At 46.4% G+C, this 19,620-nt stretch overlaps 1 protein-coding gene across 1 annotated transcript in view; it reads right to left on the bottom strand.

The window, feature by feature from the left end:
* Positions 1-9,341: 9,341 nt before the first annotated feature.
* NR2F6 (nuclear receptor subfamily 2 group F member 6) overlaps positions 9,342-19,620 on the bottom strand; it is a 44,142-nt gene continuing 33,863 nt past the window's right edge. The window contains exons 3-4 of the mRNA XM_060232680.1: positions 12,208-12,732; positions 9,342-10,361 (exon numbers count right to left, since the gene is read on the bottom strand). Of these exons, the coding sequence (XP_060088663.1) occupies positions 10,087-10,361; positions 12,208-12,732 (800 nt within the window). The 3' untranslated portion in view covers positions 9,342-10,086. The remainder of the gene's footprint in view (positions 10,362-12,207; positions 12,733-19,620) is intronic.

Raw genomic sequence — 19,620 nt, forward strand, 5'->3', positions numbered from 1 at the left:
TCCTTTGTCTGGTTCAGAATGTAAAATGAGAACATCTGTGGGTGAAAATTCATGATCAGTTCACAATTATCTAAACCAGGGGTGTCAAACATGCATCCCGGGGGCAGAATTAGGTCCCCAGAGGACTCCTAGCAGGCCCCCAAGCAACTGGCTCTCATCTGCTTCCTTCTCCCTCTCTCTTACTTCCTTCAGCATCACAGCTTGCTTTGGCAGGCTTGCTCAATTGCACAGGAGCTACAGAGCAAAGCCTCTTATTTTCTCCATTGGCTGAGGCTCCTTTCTTGGGGAGGAGGAGCTTGCTTTGCCAGGCGCTCTCAATCGCACAGCAGAGCTACTGAGCCAAGTCTCTCTTCCTTCAATTGGCTTCCTCTCCTAAACCCTCTACTACCTAATCGTGAGAGCCAGTTTGGTGTAGTGTTAAAGCGCGCGGACTCTTATCTGGGAGAACCGGGTTTGATTCCCCCACTCCTCTACTTGCACCTGCTGGAACGGTCTTGGGTCAGCCATGGCTTTTGTAGGAGTTGTCCTTGAAAAGGCAGCTGCTGTAAGAGCTCTCACAGCCCCACCCACCTCACAGGGTGTCTGTTGTGGGGGGAAAGGTAAAGGAGATTGTGGCTGCTCTGAGATTCAGAGTATAGGGCGGGATATAAGTCCAATATCATCTTCTTTATAAAGTTTATATATCTGCTACCTGGCATTATATTATGACACACATGGCCTGGCCTGGCCCAGCCCGACAAAGTCTCATTTATGTCATATTTGGACCTCATAACGGATGAGTTTGACACCCCTGTTCTAAACATTATGAGCTGGTTAGGATCTTGTTCCAGACAGCGAAAAGGGAAATTCTTGCAGGTGGGGATAGTCCACAGTAGCCCAATTTAGTTGGATCTCAAAAGCTAAGCAAGATCGGCCCTGTCTGGTATGTGGATGGGCGACTATCATGGAAGTTCTGGGTTGCTACACAGAAGCAGGCAGTGGCAAACCACCTCTGACCATCCCTCGCCTTGAAGGACCCCACAGGGTCGCCATGCAACTTGCCAGCAAAAAAAAAAAAAATGCTGTTAAACAGATATCGTCTTAGATTTGCACACAAATCACAGTAATGCCCAGTAAACCAGTTTTGGTGTATAACGTCTTTTTTGGGGTAGGGAGGTCATCTTACATTCAGGATTACCTTCCTTGCGAGTAAATAGCAGTTTCAAGGACTGATCCAGCCGTGCCTGGCTTGTGTTCCTGCTGAGACCCTGAATCATTGTGGTGGGGTATTGATCCTTTATACAAACTTAGTGATGCTCATTTGGGTACCAGCCAGAGAGTGTTTTGTGTCCAAGCAGTATTGTAAATACCCAGTTTCAACTCGAAAGTCCCAGGTTCTGAAATGGATTCCCCGTTCTTGAACCAAAACCTCTAACATCATTTGATTTAAAAAAAAAATACCACTTAAATTGACACCTGTTTTTTTGAAAGTGCTATCAAAATAGCATGTGAAATACTGTAAAAGTAATAAGTTGATCGAGGACAATGGCAACAAAAAAGTGTCTTGCTTGGAAACATAAAATGAAAAAACCTCTTCGTAGATCACAGATTTCACAAGGGCTATGATGAGCCCCGTGGCGCAGAGTGGTAAAGCTGCAGTACTGCAGTCCTAAGTTCTGCTCATGATCTGAGTTCGATCCTGGCAGAAGCTGGGGTCAAGTAGCCGGCTCAAGATTGACTCAGCTGTCCATCCTTCTGTGGTCGGTAAAATAGGGACCCATCTTGCTGGGGGGGGAAGTGTAGATGACTGGGGAAGGCAGTGGCAAACCACCCCATAAAAGTCTGCCAAGAAAACGTCGTGATGTATGTCACCCCATGGGTTGGTAATGACTCGGTGCTTGCACAGGGGACTACCTTTACCTTTTTATGATGTTCCCCCGCTGATTAAGAGCACCTTCTCCCAGGGCTCAGCTTGGTGAGATCCTTTGCCCAACATATGCAGTTTATTTATTTAAAAGACCACCTTTCCACAGTGCCCAAGGTGGGTTCTAAGTGTCCAATTATGTGAAAGAATCTGACCCCACCTGGAGTATTGTGTTCAGTTTTGGGCACCACATTTTAAGAAGTTTATAGACAAGCTGGAATGAGTCCAGAAGAGAGCAACGAAGATGGTGGAGAGTCTGGAGACCATGTCCTATGAGGAAAGGTTGAAGGAGCTGGGGATGTTTAGCCTGGAGAGGAGGTGGCTGAGAGGTGATGTGATCACCATCATCAAGTACTTGAAGGGCTGTCATCTAGAGGATGGTGTGAAATTGTTTTCTGCGGCCCCGGAAGGTAGGACCAGAACCAATGGATTGAAATTAAATCAAAAGAGTTTCCAGCTCAACATTAGGAAGAACTTCCTGACCATTAGAGCGATTCCTCAGTGGAACAGGCTTCCTCGAGAGGTGGTGGGCTCTCCTTCCCTGGAGGTTTTTAAACAGAGGCTAGATGGCTATCTGACAGCAATGAGGATCCTGTGAATTTAGGAGGAGGTGTTTGTGAGTTTCCTGCATTGAGCAGGGGGTTGGACTAGATGACCCTAGAGGTGCCTTCCAACTCTATGATTCTATGACAGGAAAAAGCTCGGCTGTGGAATGTATTTTGAGATGTACATGTGTGCCATATTAATGACCCTGATTTAACCCTGATGGAGTTCTGTTGTGATCCTGTCCCATTTTGCCAATCTAATCATCCAAAAGATACAGAAATTCAGTTTTCAGAAGGTAGCCATGTTGGTCTGTGAGAGAATAGTTTGATTCAGGACCAGCAGCAGCTTTAAAGAACAAGATTTTGGGGGTATAAACTTTCAAGAATCAAAGTTCTCTTCATCAGATATGAGTAGGAAAGATCTCCGAGTCTTTATATCCCAGTCAAAAGGTAGAAGAGGTGTTGTAAAAAATGCTTGAGTCCATTCTCAGGTTCAGAGCAACAGACCACCCCAGAGCTGAACGGTGATGTAGGATTCTTATTTTACTGCAGATGCTCATTTTCTGGCCCAAAAAGTTCACAAATTGTCTGTTAAATTTAGAGCTTTTTTGTAACAGAAACTCCTTTGCATATTAGGCTGCACCGCCCTGATGTAGCCAATCTTCCAGAAGCTTACAGTAGGCCCTTTACTAAGAGCCCTGTAAACTGGGGGTGTCAAACATGCAGCCTGGGGGCTGAATCAGGCCCCCAAGCAACTGGCTGTCATCTGCTTCCTTCTCCCTCTCCTGCTTCCTTCTGCACCATAGCTTGCTTTGCCAGGCTTGCTCAGTTGCACAGGAGCTACAGAGCAAACCCCCTATTTTCTCCATTGGCTGAGGCTCCCCCCTTGCAGAGGAAGTGAAGGAGGAGTACCTTGCTTTGCCAGGCTCTCTCAATTACACAGCAGAGCTACCGAGCAAAGCCTCTCTTCTATTGGCTGAAGCTTCTTCCCCTCTGGGTTCCCTGAGGAAAGAGCCAGAGTTGCTTTTGCCCAGTTCCCTGGATCCTATGGGAGAAATACAAAGAAAGCACCTTTAAGACCAACGAGTGCTAATGTTTTAAGGGTTTTTTTTTAAAAAAAAAATCTTAAATTGTGCTTGTATGTGTCTCTATAAAAAGTTTATATCTCTGCTACCTAATCTTGAATAGGTACACACATGGCCTGGCCCAACAAAGTCTAATTTATGTCAGATTTGGCCCTCATAACAAAAGAGTTCGACACCCCTGCGTAGCTCTTTGAGGATCGGCTGCATCCAGAGTGTGTGGCCTAATATGCAAAGGAGTTCCCGCCACAAAAAAAGTCCTGGTTAAATTGATGAATTCCCTTGTTTCCAACAAAATAGCCAAATAGCCATATCATATGACAAGACTTCCAGATATGTTTATTCCAGGATCTCCCTCAGAAGCGTGTGGAATATCTAAAGAGAATTATAAAATGCCCTAATATCTTCAAAAACATAGAGGCATACTAAAAAGGACAAAATTTGAGCTTGCACGGATCCATAAAGGTTAAAATCTTTGCCCATTTACAATCTACAACACTTACATAAGCTTCACTCAGCCAAATCCTGTTACATGGCTTTGCAGTCTTTATCACAAAGCACCTTTCCCTTGGAAACAAGGGAATTCAACAATTTAAGTTTATAGGCTCTGAATTTATTTACCGAGGACTATGTAATTTTCTGATTCGGTATTGGATTGCTGCTTGTTGAGGCTTCCTTGGGAGGTGGTGGGCTCTCCTTCCTTGGAGGTTTTTAAACAGAGGCTAAATGGCCATCTGACAGCAATGAAGAGCCTGTGAATTTAGGGGGAGGTATTTGTGTGTTTCCTTCATTGTGCAGGGGGTTGGACTAGATGACCCTCGAGGTCCCTTCCAATTTTATGATTCTATGACATCTTATTGGAAATGTTTGTGAAGAAAATGGTTTATACTTTTGGCCATGGAAGCTATCCATTTTTCATTGCCCTACTAATTGACATGGACCAGGGTGGGGGAGCTGTAAGGGATCTTGCATGTGAATGAGGAATACATGCACAACAATTTGGAAATTCCACCTGATTTCCCAATTATCTCCAGGTTCCGTCCTCATCAAGCTGTTTTTCCTTCTGGTGAATTAACAGATACATGTGTTTTCTGAAGTCCCTTAATTATGTAAGAGACCACTAATGTCTCTGGGTGCCCCCTGGTTCTACTGTTTGTCATCTGCATAGGGGCTAATTATTTAGTAATAGTGAGAGGTAGTGTGGTGTAGTGGCTGGAACAGGATCGGGGAGACCCAGGGTTGAATCTATACTTAGCCATGGAAGTCTGGCTGAGTCATATACTTTTGGCCTAACCTACCTTGAACCTTTATTCTCTTATGAAACCTTAGACACAGAGATCCTAAAAAATACAAAAGAATATGGTTTTGAAAAGAACCTTTCTTATCTACAATTGTTGCAGTGTCCCCCTTCAGTTGTATTTCCTTTTGCCATTGTTTGATTTCTGACTGATTTCTTTAGATGCCTAATTCCCTGACTCCCAAGTATTTCCCTTCTGCTTTGATCCAGCCACCTACCTTTGCGTCCTTTACAAACATTATTTTTAACAGCCCTTCCAGCTTCTGACAGGCACATAAAGGCTCCAAAGACTCTCAAAAGCTTATATCCTCAAATTCTTGTTGGTGTCTAAGGTGGTACTGATCATGAATTCCAGAAAGTCAGTTACTTGCCATCAGAATTATGGAAATAAACCACGTGATTTCCTCGGAGACAAAGAAGACTGGAGGATAGGAATATTGGGAGAAAAACTCCCCTCTCTTCTTGAGGGCTCAGTTTTTCTATTGCAAAAATTGGGAAACTAGAAAGGAAAAAAAAAACCACTTCGTTTTAAAGAAAAATATTGGACTAGTTGAAATGTGCTATTATAGAACACAGAGCGTAGCTTTCTCTTGCTTCAGTGGCAGGTGTATTTACAGTTCAGTTTGTAGAAAAGCAGTCCCGTGGCAGAGTGGTAAAGCTGCAGTACTGCAGTCAGAGCCCTCTGCTCGCGACCTGAGTTCGATCCCAGCGGAAGCTGGTTCAGGTAGCCGGCTCCAAGTTGACTCAGCCTTCCATCCTGCCAAGGTCGGTAAAATGACTTCCCAGCTTGCTGGGGGGGAAATGTGGATGACTGGGGAAGGCAGTGGCAAAGCACCCCGTAAAAAGTCTGCAGTGAAAATGTTGTGAAAGCAATGTCACCCCAGAGTTGGAAATGACTGGTGCTTGCACAGGGGACTACCTTTATCTTTTATAGAAAAGCAGACATCTATAAGTTCAAACGTCATAAACAAGCCAATTCATACAGTTTCATGTGCTACATTATAAATGGATGCATTTGATATTGTTAAAAACAGTAAACTTGGGTTTTGTAGGAAAAGTCAGTTCAGTTTCTCTTTCAAATCCAGGAAAAAACTCAACATCCTCAAAATTTCAAGAAATTTCCGATTGGGAACAGGAATCTGGGCTAGTTGGACCTTTGATCCAATCCAGAAGAAGGACTGGCCCTATACTTTGTGGCACCTTAGCCAAGGCTAACTTTCTGATGCCCCCCCCCAATAATGTTGCCAATGTCATCAAGGCCCAATTCGGTACCCCGAGAAGGCCAGCGCCCTAGGCAATCATCTAGTTTGCATAGTGGCAGGTTCAGCCGTGTCTAGGCAAGGATCTCTTTCGATTGTATGGTATGTATTGACAATGTGTGTGGTTTGCTCAGATCTGCTCTCCCAGCGGGAATGGAACTTGCACCGTCTCCATCCATTCTCAAATGATACAACCCACAAGCGCGATCCTTTATTCTAAGAAATATCTTTATTGGGTCATTGGTTGAGCAATCAGACAAGGAATATATTTGCAACAAAAAAAAATCAATTTACAAATCCCCCCCCCTCCTCCCCATTTGTTCCCCTTTTCTTGCTTTGTGGTCACAACTCTCCCCTGCCCACCTCATCCAAAAATCCAATTTCTATCTATAGCAAAAGCAAACGGGGAGCTACAGAAGAATCTCCAGGGGGCAAAGGAATGAAGGGACTCAGTGGCGTTAACCAGCTGCCATGGAATCATCGGCCCTGCCCTGATAACTGATGCTGAATACGTCAGACCTGGTCCAGATCAGGAGTCCCCAACCTTTTTGAGCCTGTGGGCACCTTTGGAATTCTGAAACAGCATGGTGGCTACACAAGGATTGCTGTAGGAGGTGGAGCCAATCACAAAATGGCTGCTGTAGGAAGTGAAGCCAGCCACAAAATGGAAGCTGTAAGAGGTGGAGCCAGCCACAAAATGGCTGCCACAGTTTATCTTCAGTCACACGGAAAAGATCCTTGCCTTATGGCCACTGCTGCCAAAAGCGACATTTTTATTCTAGAAATACTTGGGCAGATGCCAGAAAGGGTTTAGGTGGATGCCCACAGACATCATGTTGGGGGCCCCTGGTCCAGATGACGTGAGCTACTAGCATGTTAAGCATGTGTGTATCAACTTGCAGTAAAATCAATGAGAATTCCAAAAGTTTGTAACCCAGCCCGGCAGCCTAAACACAAGAGGGCAGGCAGCAAGAAACCTGATGGTTAAACGTCTCTAAGAGAGTGTTCCCCTGTAACGCAGGAATACTTGCTATCCACCGTATGATGCAGAAGGCAGAGAAAGGTCCTGGGGAAGCTCTGAGCCTCAAATCTTTGGGTTAGTGGTATCTGCTTACCTCGTAGAATGTCCCAGGTCCAAAGTGCCCAGTGTCTCCAGTTTAAAATGGATCTATCTCCCAGCTGGAGGTGTCAGGAAAGACTCATTCCCTGTTCATAACTCCTGCCGGGTTTTTGGCTCTAAGCCACCCTTTGCCCATCTTTCTTCCACAGCTTACTTGGCGGCCAAGGTTGCCAACTTTTTCACTGCCCCTGCTCCCGTGCTCATTAACAGCAGCTCAACGCAGGACCAAGGAACAGGCGGGAGCTTCTTCCCAGCCAGAGAAAACGTTCCAGTGGTTAGACTTCTGTTCCTATTGAAGACAGGTAAGCAGGGCTGGCGGAAACTAAGTGCTAGATCTGGCAAGGGCATTTGCAGTTACATCTGACGCCCTTGTTTCAGGTCTGGTAAGACTTTCTTGGCTGCACAGAAGGCAGAAACGGACCCAGGGTTCCTTTCCATTTCCCTACCGGGTACAGTTTCACCAGACGGGTTTCTGACTGTTCTGTGGTCCTATGAAGCCCCAGTAGGAACAAAAGGTAGCTGCCATCTTCAGAGGGAGGTGGGTGACAAAGGGCATACACAAAAGAGGTACCAAGGAGCACACTGATCCAGGTGACGCTATCCCAGGAGGAGGTATCCGAATTCTGTTCATAATGAACCAGTCCTCCAGGATCCCCAGAGGTTTTTGGCGAGCGGAGTGGCTTCTGGACTGCCCCAGCTCTTCTGACAATCTCAGAAAATAGATCAGAAGTCCTAAAGCTACAAGGGAGGCAGGATCAGCACCTCCTCTGTGTTTTGCAAGCAACTAGCAGCTCTACAGCTGCTCACCTGTTTAGTGCCTGCAGACCTTTGAAAACTGTCAGTGTGACTTGATTTTTGATCCATTTATTGGAGTATTTTGCATTTCTCCACCTGGATATGTTTTGCACTTATACTCTTGACAAATACTTCTGTGGAACTCGATGGCTTGCTGCTTTTGGGATTTCCCCACCATCACCATCGATCGACGCAGCTAGCTACCTGCCATTTTCACATACGTTTGGCTTCCTTTTCTCCCCAATTTGGAGGGGCTGGATAGGGCAGTTTGCGTAGAGTTACAACCAGCTAATGTTGGACCTGGTCGACCTGAGCAAGTTCCATGACTGCGGTTGGGCAGCCCAGTCATCTTCTTGGCCTCAGTTGCCACCACCCTGTTATCTGTAAAACGGGCTCAAGGGCAATTTCCATCCTGCAGACTTTTTAAAAAAGGGATTATAAATGAGAAACAGCAGCTCATGGTGGTTGAATGGATCATCCAGCGAATGAGGCTGGAAGCCAACCACAGAAGCAGGTGGGCCATGATTAATTAATTGGTGCATTTCATTTTGCATGCAATTAACTGTTTGCATAGTGTTTGCATAATTCCGGGGGGGGGGGGGGAGAGAATTGGCTGACAAGGAATTTTCCCAGCACAGCCTCATCTGGAAAGGCTCTTGTTGCATATGAGAACAGGAGGAAGAAATAGAATATTTTGTTGTATAAACGGAACGGTCGTTATAAGAAGGCGTCCTGTTTGGAGAAGCTATTCCTGCGTGCTACTGAGAAAACTGATATACTGGAATGTCCCTTTTTTCAGAAACATGAGAGATTTGTGGGAAGATCGTGGGCGCATCGGTGGGAAACAAACCGAAAAGATTTTTGGCTGGGGTGGATTCAGAAGTTACATTGGCTGTCAAGAATTTTTTCCCTCTAACTAGCAAAGTCTGACTTCCTCTAGTATGTAGAATTGCAGGTGGTTATCACATATTAGAAGAGACTGCAGTGTTATATATTTCAATATGAAATGCCTAAAGGAAATAAAACTTACGTAGAAAAAAAAGATTCCCCCCCCCAGTGTTATAGTGAGTAGAAATTATTGTTCAGCTTTGTTTATGTGGATTCTACTATGGCACTACTCAAATCTACAGTTTAAACAAGTAGTACCATTTAAATAATTTAATACCTTGTTATATGAAAGACAGCAAAAAAAAAAAATCGAGATTTGGAAAGGAGCAGAATCCACAACAAATAGGAACAGATATGATTGGTTTAAGTACTTTGGGCCAAGGCGTATATATTTGAGTGACTAGAAATGTGTATGATGATTGAAGAAGAAGAGGAGGAGGAGGGGAGAAAGGGAGAAGTTCAAAATTTTAAATCAAACTTTAAATACACAGTAGCTCAGTGGAACCTCCAGGTTCAGAAGCAATCTATCTGCAAATGACAACCGCTGCCCCCAAGGGACAAAATTCAACTCTTCCAAGAGTCTACGAGAATGCATCCTGATTTCTAGCTTATTCCCAAAACAAAAGTACTCTACCAGGTGTAACTGAGAACAAGTGGGTGTTTGGCTCAAGGCGGAGAAGATATCTCACACAGACCTTGTTCTAGAAAAGAGGAGGAGGGAGATGGGGGCAAACAGGAACACAGATATTTCTGAACTGAAATCTGGTGGCATTCCAACCTGGGACAACCAGCCCTCAGCTCTTTAAAACATGCATAGAGGACATAAAGAAAATAAAAAATCAAGACAGGGAAGCCCATGACTAGTCATTTGAAACATCGTACAGAAAGGAATCAAAACCAAAAAAGAAAAAAGAATATTAGGGTTCTTTCCCCCTCTTTTTTTGTGGAAGAAGAGAACCACCAAACCAAAATCTAGCCCACCTTGGTCTCTCTCGACACCCGAGAGGCGGGACTTCCCTCGTTGCCACCGAGAGGGGAATCCACATCCCAGGAAGTATCATGCCTACCAACGTGGCATGTCTGATGACTAAAATCCATGAAGGAGAGGTGGCGGCAAACATCCAGACTGTCGGCATGGCAGCAGTGGCAGCAAACGTGGGGTGGCATCGGGGGACGGGTGCGCACCCCAGCTTGTCCTCACTGCCCCGTCCCGTAAGGCCAGTTGAAGGTGCTCCCAGAGAGGAGCATGTCTCTGATTAGCGTTTCGATGGGCGTCTTGCCAACCAGTCTCATAAAGAAGAGCTGAGAGATGAGGGAAGCGGGGACAGCCCGGAGAGCCGGGAGGCGCAACAAGAGTCTACCAAAGCGCTGGGGCTGCGAGGGGTACTGAGAGCGGACGTACTCCGTCAGGGCCACCTGGGCTTTCTCCTGCAGGCTTTCCACATGGGCTGGGTCCGAGAGGCCGCAGGCGTCTGGAAAAGAAAAAGAGCAGGGCTTAGGTTGCATCTAAGCTGGAACTGAGCAGCTTGTACACACTGGACTGAACTTGTATGAAGTTGGCCCCTAGCAATTTTATGTCATTTTTCTTGTTGACCGGTCAGGTGCATCGCTTGCACGCACACACTGAGCAATGCACGTTCAATCATCTTTCAATGCACTTTGCAACTGATCGCTAAAGTGTCCTGAAAACGCTGAATGATGCACTTTCAGTCCTCTTTCAATGCACTTTGCAATCGGATTTTACCATGTGAAAACAGTAAAATCCACTTGCAAATGATTGCTAAAGTGCGCTGAAAGTGCCAGATAATGCACTTTCAGTCCTCTTTCAATGCACTTTACTGTCTTCACATGGTAAAATCCGGTTGCAAAGCCCACTTGAAATGATCGCTGAAATGCATTGAGAATGGACTGAAAGTGCATCATTCAGCATGTGTGAAAAGCTCAAGAAAAGTTTTAACGATTGTCGTTCATCGCCTTGGTCAGTTTATCCATTTGCTCTGGAATTAATGGTTGCCAATTTCTCTCCCTCTTTTTGAACCGGGCACCTTACTTATTTACTTCATTTAGACACCACTTTTCTTCCCAATGGATACCCCAAAGTGGCTTACAACTTTATGATGACCTCTTTATCTCGATTCATCTTGTTGATAGTAGGGGTATTGCGTGTTTTGCTATGCCGCCTTTATCAGTTTCAGTTGCTGAAAGCAACTCAAGCGTTAGCAACAGGGCAGTTTCTTAAAAATCCAAGTTCAAAAGAATTTAGAAAGGTCTGCAGCTAAAGGGCACCCTCAAATTCATGGGGGAAGGAGTTCCAAAGATTAACAAACAGAAGAGTGAAAGGCCTGTATATTTCCCCCCCATCAAATTAACCTTCACCACTGAGTGTCCAGCGTCTCCTCAGGGCATAGCAGTTTACTCTTTTCTTTGAAAATTATCCTTGCTTTCTACTGAATTAGCTAAAAAGCCTCCTTTATATTTATATACACCTGTGTATTTCTCACAAAGATTACAAGACAAAAGGAATTAACTGCAATTATGTGCTTTTGCACAAATAAACTGATGTATATTATGTGCATAAACACATGCCTATACCGCATTTGGTCCAATGTGTGCACTAAAAACTGCAGTTTGTCACAATATCTGTCAGCATGCATGGGATCCATCTGACCACCAGGGGGTGCTGCAGGCATGCACAAGGAACTACTGCATTGAATGAGTCATTTCACTGTGGAATTCGGAGTCAGAAAATACATACCGGTTTAAAGGGGGGTTATGACAGGTTCGTGGAGGACAATTCGGTCCAATGTTCAGAGGCAGCCAGCCTCTGGAATACCAGTGCCAGGAGGAGGAGGAGGAGATGATGGAGATGGATTTATATCCCACACTATACTCTGAATCTCAGAGGGTCACAATCTCCTTTACCTCTGCCCCCACAACAGACACCCTGTGACGTGGGGCTGAGAGAGCTCTCACAGCAGCTGCCCTTTCAAGGACAGCTCTGCGATAGCTATGGCTGACCCAAGGCCATTCCAGCAGCTGCAAGTGGAGGAGTGGGGAATCAAACCCAGGTCTCCTAGATAAGAGTCTGCACACTTAACCACTACACCAAACTCTTCCCGTAAAAAAGCGTTTCCCAATATCCAGCTGGTAGCGTCCTACCCTCAGTTTAAACCCATTCTTGCAAGTCCTCTCCTCTGCTGCCAACAGGAACAGCTCCCTGCCCTCCTCTAAGTGACAGCCCTTCCAATACTTCAAGAGAGCAATCCTGTCCCCCCTCACTGCAAAAAAAGGGACACAGCCAGCTGGGAACCCACTCACCTGGCGTGAAGAGCGCTATGGCTTTGAGGCAGCTGTATTCGGCCGAGTCCACCTGCAGCCGGTTGAGCTTCTCCACCTGGTCCTGAAAGATGCGGATCTGGTCCATGAAGGACACCACTCTGTCTGCGGACATGGGGGAGGCGTGGAAGCCAGCTGCCGCCAACAGCGGGGCCATGTGGAGGGGCAGCGCCGACTGGGCCGCGTTCAGGACGAAAAGCTCGCTCCAGCTCAGGCGCAGCAAGGCCACTTGGTCCGAGACGGGCAGGTCCGGGAAGAAGGGGATGTTGCGGGCCCACTCCACCGTGCTGAAAAGAAGCCGAGCCGCCAGCTCGCAAATGTTATCGATGCCCATCACGCTGCCTTGCTGGGCGTACTGCGAGCTGAAGCGGGCCGTGGGGTATGGCTCGGCCCGCAGCAGCTGAGAGATCAGTTCTGACACGGGCTGCCCGTTGTAGTATTCCCCGCTGGGCATGGTGTTGGGGCTGGCGCTGGAGTGGGTGGGAGGGATCCGGCCTCTTTGGACAGCTGCAACGGAAGATTTAGAAAAAGGTTCAGACTGCAGACCTAACAGAAGTCTGCACTGCCCAAAATGCGGCAATGGGAAAGGGAAAAAAAACATGTCCACTTTGGGATGTCAAACTTGACTGACTGAATGTTTGTTTATATTCTATGTCTTCCCTGAACTAGGGCTCCGTCACTGCTCCCTGCAAAAAGTTTTATTTCAAGCTATTAGGGCCTAGTCTCTTCAAGTTAAAATTATACTTGAACAAAAAAGAAATAAATCTAGCAAAAATATATTAAAGAGAATCCATACCCCCCTTCCCAATTATCAAAACTTATCTATCAAACGCCACTGCTTTTCTGCCCACAAAGGATCCAGTCACAAACACAGGGAACATACAGGCCCCAGAATCTCCACTCCCGGTCCAGTGGAAATTCTGCTTATGGATGAGCCACTCTGCCCAGTTCCTTACACCAGACACATCCCAAGTACATACAACTGCTGCTTTCTTAAGTGCTAGAAACTTGGATTTAAACCAAATCACAAATATTCTCAGGGTTCTTGAATCTGCAGTGCAGATCTCAAGCTTTCCAAATAAGATCGCAAACTTACCAAATAAAAAAGTTGCCAAGTAAAGACAATACTTCATAGCAAGGATCGCAAACTTACCAAATAAAAAAGTTGCCAAGTAAAGACAATACTTCATAGCAAGGATCAGACAGACCCCCAGGACTTAACAGAAATATTGTGTTTTTTTAATCTCATTACATATGCTAAACTCATCCAGTCCTTACATAGGAAGGACAAACAGCTGCTCACTAAGAAGGGCTAAACATCCTCTGTATTTCAGTGTACTTTTTTTTAATAGTATATTGGAATAGGTTCCTCTGACTAAACACTGCACCCCACACCTCAAAGGAAACAATGCTGTCAGTTAACTTCATGCTTGAGAGGAGATGACTGGAGCATAACAGAATCTCAATTACTCTTAACAATCCAGAAGGATACTTTTACACATTAATCTCCTCCTTTGACATGTTTATTGCTCCACTGTTCCCCACCCCCAACTAAATCCAAACATATTGTGACCTATAAACTTAGCTTGTTATTGCTACTTAGTCCTTGCATATATCAAAACATCTTCATTAAGCTGTATGCTAATTTGCTGTTCACCTAGAGGCATCTGTTAGTTTCCACTTCTATAAATCTGAGGAAGTGTGCCTGCATGCGAAAGCTCATATCTTGAATAAACTTTTGTTGGTCTTAAAGGACTCAACATTTGTTCTAGCATAATGAAGGGCTTACTGATCACAAGAAGACTGGCCCCTGGATGTCTGTGGTCCCCATCTGCAGCAGGGGAATCCCTTGGGGAGAAATGGGGGGGGGGGTAAAGGCAAAGGGCAGAGCCAGTGCAGTTCTCCCCCCCCCCCCCCCCCATACACACACGATGCATTCTAAGCTGCCGCCAGCCATTTCTCAAGCATCTGCTCCAAATCCCATTACTGGCTGGGCCTGGTAATTAATTTATGTACTGCTCTCCTGTGCAGCGTAAATTGCTGCCATAAATCACATGGAAGAGCCGAAGGGACATGTCGGCCGCTTGCTGCGGGGAACACCAGGCCCACTATGGATATCTGTGCCGCTGCTTCTGGGCTGGATGTAAGACCAAAGACCAGAACATAAAAAGAGAAAGACTTCCAAGTTGCTGGGCAGGGAGAGGAGACTTTTGCCACAACCAGGGCTTTTTTTTTGCAGCAGGACCTCCTTTGCATATTAGGCCACACACCCCTGATGTAGCCAATCCTCCTGGAGCTTACAGTAGGCCCTGTATGAAGAGCCCTGTAAGCTCGTGGAGGATTGGCTACATCAGGAGTGTGTGGCCTAATATGCAAAGGAGCTCCTGCGGCAAAAAAAGCCATGGGTGTAACCCTTAGGTGGGCAGATTCCGGGGCAAGCAGGTGCTAAACCCTGTCCACACACCTCTTCGGCTACCTCCCGGCTCACGCTTCCCTTGCCACACTCGCTTGTGAGCAGAAAGCTCCACCTAGGGCTGCCAGCTCCATTTCAAGAAATATCTGGGGACTTTGGGGGTGGAGCCAGGAGACATTGGGGGTGGGGCCAGGAGCAAGGGTGTGACAAGCATGATGGATATTACCAACTGCAGAACTGGAGTTTGTTTTAGATTGTAGATTGTTTTATTATATGCATTTGATTTTAATCTTGTATTGATTGTTGTTACCCACCCAGAGCCCATTTCGGAATGGGCAGGCTATAAATTGAAAAAAAAATAACAACAACAACAACTCCAAAGGGAGTTCTGGCACCACACACCCTTTAAATGCCTTCCCTCCATTGGAAATAATGAAGAATGGGGGCACCTTCTTTTGGGGGTCACAGCATTGGACCCCTTGATCCAGTCTTTTTGAAACTTGGGACAGTATTTTTGGGAGAGGTACTGGATGTTATCCTGAAAGTTTGGTGCCTCTATCTCAAAAAACAGCCCCCCTAGAGCACCAGATAACCACAGATCAATGCTGCATTATACCCTGTGGGAATCAGTCTCCATAGGAAATAATGGAGTGCCCAGCAGACACTTCCCTCCCCCACCCCCTGCTTTCTGATGACCCTGAAGCGGGGGGGGAGGCCTCCAAACCGGGAGATCCTCTGCCCCCACCTGGGGATTGGCAACCCTAGCTCCACCTCCTATGTTCCTGGCTGCCAAGCACCTCCAGGGATCGGTGTGCGAGCACTCCAGACAGTCGCAGCTACCCACACTGCCTGGTGCCCTTGAGGGAAAGGCATGTTGGTAGCTGCGAGCAGGGGTGGCGGGAGTGGTCAAGAACAAGCAAGAGAAGGGTGGGGGTGCAAAAACAGGGTTGGGGGGGATGTGGGGAGCCAGAAGGGAGGTGAGAGCAGGTGGAGGAAGGGAGGGGGGTCCCCAGATCACTGTCTGTCTGACACTCTCAAAACCTAGAACTGGCCCTGGGAGGAGAGACGGAGAAGAGTCATTCAGACACAGAAGAGGGCCCAAAGTCTTACTCACATGGACTCCCTGTCCTCCTACAGGGGCTTTGGAGAGATTTTCAGCTTGAAAATCGAGTACAGGCCTAAATGCTACCGCAAGGCCTTTCTGCCCTGTTTCTGGGCTTCTATGGCAGGGCACGTGACCAGCCACTGTTGGAAACAGGATACTGGGCTGGCAAAACCTCAATGTGGACTTTTCCCACAGGGCATTCTCCCCCCCCCCTTTTTTTTTGTATGCCTGGAAGTCAGAGTTGGCTTCTGCTGACCCCAAGTGGGGCTGGGAGGCAAGGATGTTCAGAGAAGTGGCTTGATACAGCCTGCCTCTGTGACCCAGCCCTGGTATTCCAAAGAGGTCTCCCGTCCAAGTACTTGCCATGGTCGGTCCTGCTTAGCTTCCATGATCTGACAAGATTGGGCTAGCCTGGGCTATTCAAGTCAGGGCCTGCAATGTTTTAAAAAGGGTCCTGGGGCCCTGATTTTATGTCAGAAAAGGCAAAACACGTTCTTTGTGCAGCTTTGCAGGGAATCTCTCCTCAGAGAGGCCCACCTGCAGTGTTCCCTCTAAGCTGAGTTAGTGCGAGCTAGCTCACAGTTTTTTAGCCTCAGGCTCACACATTTTTGTCTTAGCTCAGGAAAAATGGTCCCAGCACAAACTAATTTATGCAGTAGCTCACAACTTTAATGCCATTAGCTCACAAAGTAGAATTTTTGCTCACAAGACTCCACAGCTTAGAGGGAGTACCGGTTACTTGCTCCATCTTCCACCAGTGGGTAAAGATTTGTTGCTGTTTCACCCAGTGTTCTCTCAGTGGTCCCTCCTTCATGCCCTGTTCAGATTGTTCTTACTATGTATGTATATTTTATTGTCCCATACAAGCCTTTCAGCTCAGTTTTAAGGATGTGTTTTTATTTGGCTTTAATAGTTTCTAAAGGTTTGTTTTTATTGTGTGTGTTTGTAATCTGTTTACTGCCTTAAGTGCCCTAATGAGAGCAGAGAGACGGGGCATAAATCGTGGAAATAAATAATGGTGGCTGCGACCCAAACAAAGCAGCTGAGGGTGCTTGGTACGCACACTGGAGATATGGTGAAGTGGTTGACTGCAAATAAAATATTGACGGGGGTGGGGGGATGCCAGTCATTAAAAAAAAAAAAAAAACACCTCATGGTAGTTTTCAGTGGGGAAAAAAATCCAAATAATTTCAAGCCGCACATTGAGACGAAGTAAAAACCTTGTCTTAAAAAGCATTCCACTCCTTAAAAAAAAAAAACAATCATGGTGGTTTTTTCCCCCCTCGGCACTCCACAAAATTTCCCCTTTTCCCTCAGAAAAATTGGGTTTGTTTTTTTTTACAAAGGTTTTGGGGGCCAGGAAAAATAAGGGTTTCCCATTCTAAATGTTTCAGTTTTTTTTCTCAGTCTTTGCATTTCTAGGTGGTAGAAAGTATTATCAAGGTGTAGCCGACTTATGGCAACTCCTCATGGGGTTCGCAAAGCAAGAGATGTTCAGAGGCAGTTTGTCGTTCCCTGCTCCCATGTCATAACCCGGGACTTCCTTGGGGTCTCCCACACAAACGCTCCTTGGGGTCTCCCACACAAACACCAGTGCTCCTTCTAAACTGAGTTAGTGTGAGCTAGTTCACAATTTTTTTGCCTCCAGCTCTCACAATTTTGCCTCAGCTCAGGATAAATGGCCCCAGAGCACGCTGATTTATGCAGTAGCTCACAACTATAATGCCAGCAGCTCACAAAGTAGAATTTTTGCTCATAAGACTCCACAGTTTAGAGGGAACATTGGTGCTGACCCTGCTTTATATGAGGATATGGGGCTACCTTGGGCCATCCGGGTCAGCTCAGAAAGATATTGGGGAACATGCCTAACCAAGTCTGGGCATCTCTTAGGTAGGCCTGTGGCTTTCTGGAAAGCCACCAAATCCTCCAACTCTAGAAAACAAGGTGTGCTGATGTTCGAAAAGCCTTCCGAACTCTAACAAAAGGAACGGGCCCTGCAGTCAAAATCCACAACAACTTGCTCTTGTTTTCCAGCGACGACCTTTACCACTACTGTGGCACATGACCTCCGAGCCCTGCGGATACAACAGCAAAAAAAAGGTTGAGGCTCTCCAAACAAACACCACCTTGTTCTACCGGTTCATCCACTAGGCCCTCAGGCAGCTTCTAACAGAAGCGACAGGGTTTCGGCTACAGGCAGCCACCTGCCGGGGCCCAGGTGAGGTTAGCACACCTGCCCTTTCCTTCGTCAGCAGGCTCCTTCTGACCTCAGAGGCCCAACTTCAAACCAAGCCAGAAAACGAAGGGGGTGATTTCCAGCTGATCTAGAAACTTCTATCGATCTACGGCCAGAGCTTGTTTTACAATTCCTGTCATTTGTAACTTCTAAGCCACCCACACACACCACAGGCTATATCAAGACATACAGACAGGAGAGCCAAGTTCCCTCTCCCAGAAGACCCTTCAGGATAAAGACAGTGGGTATAGCAGGGGTGGCCAAACTGTGGCCTTTTCACACATATTGTGTGGCTCTCCAAGCCCCCACTGACCTGTTGACTGGCTTGGAGAAGGCATTTAAAGTTAAAGTTGCTTTTCTCCACCTCTCCTTCCCTCTGCCCTCATCTGTCTTCCTTCCTTCATCTGATGTTCATGTCTTGAAGCTCTCAAACATCTGACATTAATCCTATGTGGCTCTTAAGCAAGTTTGGCTACCCTGGGTTATAGTGTGTCAGGCTGCGGTCTGGGAGACCCAGGTTCGAATCCCCACCAGTCACACACTCCCAGCTAGGGATGCCAACCTCCAGATGGTGGCAGGAGATCTGCTATTCTAATGGATCCCTAGGCAACAGAGATTTGTTCCCTTGAAGAAAGTGGCCACTTTGGAAAGTGGCCACTATGGCATTGTACTCCACTGAAGTCCCTTCTCCTTTCTCCAAACCCCACCCCTCCTTGAGTTCCACCCTCAAAATATCCAGGTAGGTCCCTGCCCAGAGGTAGCAACCCCCCTCCCAAGCCCAATGAATCTCACAAGTTTATTGCTGCAGGCAGGGCTTTTTTTGTACCAGGAACTCCTTTGCATATTGGGCCACACACCCCTGATGTAGCCAATCCTCCTGGAACTTACAGCAGGCCCTGTACTAAGAGCCCTGTAAACTCTTGGAGGATTGGCTACATCAGGGGTGTGTGGCCTAATATGCAAAGGAGTTCCTGCTACAAAAAGAAGCCCTGGCTGCAGGTTTAAAATGGAGGAGAAGAGAACTGCACTGTAAGCAGCTTTGAGGTGAAAACCAGCATACGGACATCTAAATAAGTGAATAAAACAGGATATATCCTCACTAGGCTCTGTGGAGCTATAATGATTCTATAATGATAAAATATTTTTTAAAAAATAAAGTTCTTCACAGGTTAGAGGGGCAGCATCCAATTAACAGGGACATTTATTTATTTATTGGTGATTTTAAAAATTGTATGTGTGTGGGTACCTGGAAGTCATGGTAACTTCTGGTGACTGACCGATACTGGGGGCTTGGAGGATATTCAGGGAGGTGGCTGAATAAAGCCTGCCCTTGCCCTCCTAACTGCTGGTATTCCAAGGAGGTCTTCCATCCAAGTACTTGCCAGAGTCGACCCTTCTTAGCTTCTGAGATCTGATGAGATCGGGCTTGCCTGGACTACCCAGGTCAGGGCAAACAGCGAAGTTTATTGCTGGGATATTTATCTGTCATTTCCCACTGGGTCATTGTTTCCATTTGTGTAAACGGTTGATCTGGCAGACAGACAGCATGGTGTAGTGGTTAAGAGTGGTGGACTCTAATCCAGAGAACCAGGTTTGATTCCCCCCCTCCCCCACATGCAGCCAGCTGGGCGACCTTGGGCC

This window comes from Heteronotia binoei, chromosome 2, assembly GCF_032191835.1.
Source record: "Heteronotia binoei isolate CCM8104 ecotype False Entrance Well chromosome 2, APGP_CSIRO_Hbin_v1, whole genome shotgun sequence".
In the NCBI taxonomy this organism is placed as follows: Eukaryota; Metazoa; Chordata; class Lepidosauria; order Squamata; family Gekkonidae; genus Heteronotia; species Heteronotia binoei.